The sequence below is a fragment of the Gasterosteus aculeatus genome, chromosome 8, assembly GCF_964276395.1.
Source record: "Gasterosteus aculeatus chromosome 8, fGasAcu3.hap1.1, whole genome shotgun sequence".
In the NCBI taxonomy this organism is placed as follows: Eukaryota; Metazoa; Chordata; class Actinopteri; order Perciformes; family Gasterosteidae; genus Gasterosteus; species Gasterosteus aculeatus.
The window spans coordinates 9,451,496-9,458,810 of record NC_135695.1 but is presented as its reverse complement, the minus strand read 5'-3'; the positions used below and the strand labels follow the sequence as shown (position 1 = coordinate 9,458,810).

General features: G+C 43.5%; 2 protein-coding genes across 2 annotated transcripts; both read right to left on the bottom strand.

The window, feature by feature from the left end:
• Nucleotides 1–1,707: 1,707 nt before the first annotated feature.
• ncbp2 (nuclear cap binding protein subunit 2) lies at nt 1,708–5,039 on the bottom strand. Its single transcript, XM_040185071.2, has 5 exons — nt 4,808–5,039; nt 4,435–4,521; nt 3,825–3,919; nt 3,539–3,677; nt 1,708–2,728 (listed from the first exon to the last, which is right to left on the bottom strand). Exons 1-5 carry the CDS (start codon nt 4,880–4,882, stop codon nt 2,630–2,632), a joined length of 495 nt encoding a protein of 164 aa, XP_040041005.1. The 5' UTR covers nt 4,883–5,039; the 3' UTR covers nt 1,708–2,629.
• Nucleotides 5,040–5,582: 543 nt separating this feature from the next.
• On the bottom strand, nt 5,583–7,310 carry fkbp2 (FKBP prolyl isomerase 2). The gene is made up of 2 exons (XM_040185072.2): nt 6,667–7,310; nt 5,583–5,976 (listed from the first exon to the last, which is right to left on the bottom strand). The coding sequence occupies exon 1, from the start codon at nt 7,118–7,120 to the stop codon at nt 6,704–6,706; it is 417 nt and encodes a 138-aa protein (XP_040041006.1). The 5' UTR covers nt 7,121–7,310; the 3' UTR covers nt 5,583–5,976; nt 6,667–6,703.
• Nucleotides 7,311–7,315: the final 5 nt, after the last annotated feature.

The following is a 7,315-nucleotide window of genomic DNA, read 5'->3' as shown; positions in this document are numbered from 1 at the left end:
AGAGAGCTGTTGTCCCTCATGGTGACGGCCGATCATTAACTTGCTGCATCATCTCGAAGCGGCCAATGACAGGCTGCCGTGGGAATGAGTCAGTGAGACGAAAGCTGAGGGTTGAGGGATTTCATTCCAAATCTCCAAACAACCTCCTATTTTGCAGTATGAACGGCTCGTTAAATCTGGGACCCGCTTTGGCACCGTCTAATTAACACATGACCCCATCTGATGTTGACCTTTTGAACTTGACTGTCATAACAGCTAATGTTACGAATGTGCAATAACCTAATCACGGCAAACATGGAGCCTTCATGATCTCCTCCTCCTCCTCGGCTGCAGAAGAAATGGAATTGGATATGCTCCCACACTTGCACTAAATGTCAAATACACATCAGTTGGATGCAGAGTTTTTATGGATCATAAACAGTTGCTGGTATTGAGAATAGTATGACATCATTTTACAATCCTCTCAGCAGTTGAGGCCACAGCTCCTTCTCACCCCTCTGCAGCGTGATGAAACAGTGACAGTGGTGATTCTGTTTGTTTCACCTTTAGATCTCTGCATCTTCTGACACATCCAGGAGGGTCAGTGCAGCCAAAGAGCAGGAATAGATGGGTACCAGACTTGGGGACTTATGGCTTAAGCAACCCTGATAATCTAGAAGGGAATGAGTGGAAACCAGACAGGTATTTACTGCAGGGCTGATGAGGCGGAGTGGAAACAGCTGAATGAAGGAGACAGATGACTGGCGCCGGTGGGGAGTATGGAGAATGCAGGGAAGTGAGAGTGGGGCTGATGAAAGAACGTTTGACAAGCAATTACTTTTCGATAAGTATTTTTGACTCCTCTGCTGCTTAATAGTTGTCATGCATTCACACAGGATGTCTGACTCAACAGCCACAGTGAGAACCTCACTGTCACATCTCTCCGTTCCCCCACATACTCTCCTGCCATCTTGTGTTCATTTTCTAAACACGCTGCATACAGAGGACACTATTAGAAATGGAATGTATCGTAGCTGATGGCAGGAATTAGAGGCGCGGATTAATGCAATGATGTGTCTGAGGAGTCAATTTCCCCTGTTTGGTGTTCTCCTCTGCTCCTCACTAGAGACCAGCTGACTGCTTAGGAACTACCAACATACCAAGTTATTTATTATGGGTGCAATGAGGATTGTCTGAGAATGGAGCCCTTACCGACTGCTCAGCAAGATCCTCTCCAGTATAATAATATAAACACGAAAGGAGTCACTCAAACTGGCAAACTCATTGATTTTGGCTAATTGTGCCTCAACTTTACCGTTTTAGTTCACTCTCAACATCATTGTGCCAATATTTTTGATAGTCAAAAATCCACTGAACTCTTCTTGCGTAGCTCCCAGTAACTGACAGCTTTCATAGCTGGTAAACATAGGCAGTGGGAACGAGAAAAGTTTGAAGACTAAATGAAACCTAAAAGGAGAGAAATTATTCCAGCATCACTTTGTTAAAAGCTCCCGTTCCTCAATGTCCGTTGGATGTTAACGTGTGCATCTGTACATTAATAAAGTGATTTCACCAAGCAAAGGCTTAACATCGTGTTTAGTTTGCCACTTGTTAGCAATTCCCACAGTGGACACAAAATGTATTGAAGCAGATTTTATCTACTGATACATTTCTAATATAGATCTATGTATATTAGAATTTATCAAAAAAAAGGCATCACTCATAAGCCAAAAGAAAAAAAATCTTTATTTAAAAAAGTATACCCAATTGAGGACGATTTTTCATTCAAAGGAAATCATAAAGATAGCACAATGAGTCCTTTCTATTATTTCAGCATATTATCATTTTAACAGACACGGAACGTGCACTTGATCGCTTTGTCTGGATATTTGATGAATCATCAACCTAGACACTACATGCTATCAGAACGTTCCCCAGCCTGAAGGGAATTTGATGGTATGCCTGAGAGGAGGACAATCAGTCTGAATGCAGATAATCCTCTGGTGGTCCAGCACTTTTCTTCCATGGTTTCGGTGCTGCCAGCGCATATCAAGGCCCGGATTCCCTTAGAGTCCGATTAGCAACTTGGGATGCGAGACTGGAGTTGGGGTTTGAGATACGATGGACACGACTAGACAGCTGCACATGTAGCCAGTTTAGGAGATCATTTGCCGCCAATAAAAAGCTAATCATCGTCAGACGCTAACTGGGCGGGTTCACAGATTGTGCCTCTTTAGCTTTAGCTCACAGCTTCCTCACACATGAAAGCTCAATCCAAAAATTCAGTCTATAAATAGAAACCAGCATGCTTCTGATGCCAGGTTCTCTTCCGGTTGCCTAGCGATTCTACGAATGAATGCAGAATCTGTCCATAGAGATAATGAAAGCGATCACACTATACGTTGGGCTGCAGCACGTTGACCAAGAGCAGGTATGAAAGTCACAGACAACTAGAACAAAATAAATAAAAAACAGCTGCTAGTTTCTGGGGTCCAACGGTCCTTGCAGAAATGCTGGAGAGTCTTTGCTGTCACACTGGGACAAAAATATCTGGGCTAGCATGTAGAGGCCTTGTTGGAGAATTCATCTGATCCAGGACTGAAGGTGGGGCTCTGAGTAGTCCAGGCCGACTGCTTTGGCAACGTTCAGTCTAAAAACTATTACGAGCCTCTGTGGGACGATGCTGCTGCGCCAGCTTACCGTAGCCGCCTCTGGCTGGGTCGTAGTCCTGCCTGTACTCATCTCTCACCTACAAGAAGGAACAAAACACAACCAGGGGCACAAATAACTACACACCTTCCATTACCTCAATTGAGTTACGCTTACAAACCAGGAGTATTGTCCTGTATGTATGGGGGGGGTGGGAATTGACAACTAGGGGACAAGTCATTAACTACTCGTCATGCATTATATTGCATTGCATATAATGTGCGCTGGTCAACTAGTCTAAAATTAGTTTAGAGTGACAAATCGTACCAGCGTACTTTGAAGTCAAAATGCGTATCAGGTTGGCAGGTCTGCTTATTGATCGAACGGTGGACCAATTCACCTTCTGCCTCGTCGGTCCCCTCACCTCAAAAGCTATCTCCTCGAAAACGGTCGCGTTAGCTAATCATTTCCCACCGGAGCTTTAGCTAGCTGGCCAACGCCGCGTTCTCTCCTGCTGTGTTAAATGACTCAACTCATCAAGCTGTGGCTAACGTTAGCTAAGTCTATGTCAACAAAGCTCCTGGGTAACTTAACTTAGATATACCAGAAAATATTAAAATTATTGAAACCATCACTCACCAAGTTCGCAATTCACTGAATCTCGCGCTCCCTTCTGACACGCTCACCTGTTCGCAGTTCAGTGAATATGAATACCCCCCCTCCCAAAAAAGAAAAACTCATTGAATCTACACGATTCACGTAGGTCACCTATTTTGGTTTCAAAACGGCAAATTTCGCCGAAAGGTGAGGGATTTTCATGCCTGGCTTGCTTTCCTATACACAATGTAAACCTTACGAGCAGTGGTTGCCACAGTGGGTTGCTTAAGGACTTAGAAGTAAAAGTACTCACCTGTCCTCCTGATTTTCCGCGGCCGTACTGGCGTCCCTCTTTGAAGCCGGCGTCCCAGTCAGTCCTGATGATACGGTCATCCAGTCTGGTGCCATTAATGAAGCGCATAGCATTTTCTGCACCTGTGCGTGTGTAGTATCTGGTACAGGATGGGGTTAAGGTATTTGTTGATAAAACGTAGTACTGAATGGAACCTCCGCCTAGTCGCCAAGCAGATAGATCGTTCCTGATGTGGAGGTGCGTTTACTGTGAATATGGTTGAATGACTCATTTTAAAGAAGGATACTCTACAAAGCAGAATCCACAGGCTGTCTTCTTGACTTTATCCAAGCCAATGACGATGCGCTTTACGTCCCCGCTTTTAGAAAATATCTCGTGTACCTACCAAACAATAACAAAGACAAGTGAGAATAGTGTTCACAGAGAGATCATAGCAAGCACCTCAGAAGAGTTTATTCTTAACAGTTTTAACACTAATAACATTTAAATTGTGAAATATATTAAAATTGTAATAGAATTCTAACTGCTGGAAATGTCAAGCCTTACAAAATGTCACAGCCGGGTAATTAAAGGTTAAAAAAAATAGCAGATCCACTGTCTAAAAAGAAAAAAAACTCAATGTAAGATGTTACAGGAAATGTAATACAAATGCAATTCTCACTATTCTTGATGCACACTTTATTGTGTGCATAACGCCAATAATGCCAGTGATGCAAATACACAGACCTAATAGGTTTTGGTTTATTAGCCCTATTTTAAATACAGTCAAGAGATAAATGCATGTTAGGACTATTTTGTGTGAGCACATTGAGACCAATACAAGAACTGGACTGAAACGTATTGTGCTGCATGCGCCCACATGTTTGTCCAAAAAGCCGTGACGTAGATTGTCCTACCTGGTCCTCGGTGGAATAAAAGGACAGATTGCCGACATACAGAGTGTGGCTCTGCTTCAGCAGCTTCTCCTGGTCATAGCGGTTTCCCTGGAGACACAAGCAGCGTGCGGCATTGTAGTAATAGCCCTCAATATCAAGCCCTTCGGTTATTTGTGTTCTCATAAATATTCACATTTAGTTATCATCGATGTGTAGAATGTATGTCTTTAGATCTAATCTAAGGATACAAAGAAGGCATCCACTCCATAATAAGCGCGCGGGGGACCACTGTTGTTTGCGAGCAGTTGCTAACGTTTAGCTAAAAGCTAAATAGTTAGCGTCAGATAGGAGGACGTTACAAAGCGAGGTATAGGGGTGGGTTCCCCTCGCTTACCTTAAAATGCTGGTCTCTGTATTGACTAACATCAACGTAAGAGTCGCTAACCAATGCGTTTAGTTTAACGGACATTGTGGAGGACTTGCAGATCCGCGGCAGGCTCGCAACTGCGCTCAGGGAGTCTTACATTAGTTCCGGTTCACGTGTCCGTCCTTTGAAAAGCTCCGGAAGGAACCTTTCATCTGTCAGTAGCACCAGCTGTGTTAACGAAGTGGAGCCCCCTGCTGGTATGTTCATGATGCACTGATTGGTTTATGAACATTGAATAATAAATAAAATACGAAATGTGTTTTGGGGATTTCACGGAGAAATCCATGTCATTATAAAATACACATAATACACGTCATTGAAATGTAAACATTTAGAGCAATTAAATAGCCTAATGTCACATGACAGCTGAAACTGGCAGGCGGTGAGATGTGGTGCCACTCGATTGGCTGCTGCCATTTTGTCATTGGCTATCATTCAAATGGACCTCTTCTTGTTTTCTCACCATTATACGTTGTTTTTTGGGATATTGCAAATGTCTAATATATATATATATAAATGGGTAATGGATTTTTTTAAGCAGTTTGTTAACACAATCAATGATGACGAATTCTGAGAATTAACAAACTTCTTTAAAAAAAACATTACCCATATAGGTATACATTTATTGATTCCACAATCAAGAGGCATTTTGTTATGATTAATGCATCAAATACACAAAAACAAAGCAACGGAGGAGGGTAAAAAGTGTTTTTGTCCAACAAAACCATTGAAGACCACAAAGTTTCTTGTAAGATCATTTTATTATGATGGATGAAAGACATTTATTTAAATCCTGCCTGACTTGACTAAGTTAACAACTAAATGATTTTGTGAAAAGACTATAAAAATATGAATGAACCCTTATATAAAAATCCCAGACAATTATAAAAAGGAAAAAAAAGGATGCAACTACAGGCATGACTTGATTGACTTGAAGCCAAATACTGGGTTTAATTGCTCACTTTCAGTTCTATTAATGCTTAACAAGGCCCTACATCTTACATCTTGTATCGTGTTATAACTTTGTGAGTAAGGAGCAGTAAGGAGGACAGCGACTCTGTCGTCATATATTCCATGTCGTCACCATCAGAGGTCAGATGATCTCGAAGTAGTATTGTTGCAGCAGCTCCTGGAACCTGAAATGTTAAAACATGCATCTAATTAAAATAAACAGCAATTGTTTCTTTAGAAAGAAACCGTTATCCCCCAACAAGGAGCTCAGATGTCAACTTTGAGCAGCAGATGCAGTTGATATACCCTCAGCACATTGCCTAAGGACACAGCCAAGCAGATGCTTTCTGTCAAGAAGCCTACAACATCAAAAACAAACAGCATAAAAACTAAATAACCATGTCAATGGCTTTTTAAACCATTTTGTTTCTGGTTAACTGGAGTGTGATGGCAATTTGAAATTCGCACCAAAAAAAGCTGCATCATAGTTATTTTCAGTAAATGCAAATACAGAAAAATGAGCAGAAAGTGTATGGACAGTATGATTTATAAAACTACCACGGTGCCTGTGATTTGAGTGCAAATCAAATCGTGTCTTCTCTGGTGCATTGTTTCAAATGTAATTTTCATTTGATCAAATTGCCTCAGCAGAGGGCTGTGGCCGTGTTGTATTGCAGGAATAGTGTAGTAGCCTGCACGATGCACGGTAAAGGGAGGAATAGGGGAACTACAGGGCCCGAGGCCCAATCTGTCGAATCCAAAAGCACCGATAAACCAACCAATGCAACTTTATTTCAGACTCAAGGTCCCGATAGTACAAAATCAATAAATGGAGTAAAAATAAAAAGATTAAAAAACAGCCAGTAACAACTTACGCGTTAAAAGTGGATTTTCTTTTCCATCTTCTCTCCATCAAAGCTCGGACTTCCGCTCGATGCTGAGCAGCTCCACTTCGAAGATGAGCGTCGCTCCTCCCGGGATCTTGGGGGGCGCACCCCGGTCCCCGTAGCCCAACTCGGACGGGATGACCAGCTTCCTCTTCTCGCCCTCGCACATGCCCAGCAGGCCCTGGTCCCAGCCTTTGATCACCTGCCCGGTGCCCAGCGTGAAGGTGAAGGGCTGCCCGCGGGGGACGCTGCTGTCGAACTCCGTGCCGTCCTCCAGCTTGCCCGTGTAGTGCATGTTCAGCACGTCGCCTTTGCGGGACTTGACGGGGCAGTTGTCCACTCGCTTCTTGATGCCGATCTGTAGCTTTTTCTTGTCGGCTCCGCTCTCCGCCGCGGGGCTCAGAGACAGCACGGTCACTGCGAACAACAGGAACACCCTCATGGCGGCGGCGGCGGCGCACCTCGTCGTCTCCACGCGTTCGGCGGGTTTGTTGTGAAGGGAAGCTGCGACCTACGCGACCTGGGGACAATTTGAGAGAGAAAGCGAGAGAGGGTGATACGGGAAATTAACTGGGACGTCTGTTGCCGAAAGCGGATGTACGCGTCATTCAACCGGACGTATTTTCCAGGCTGGTGT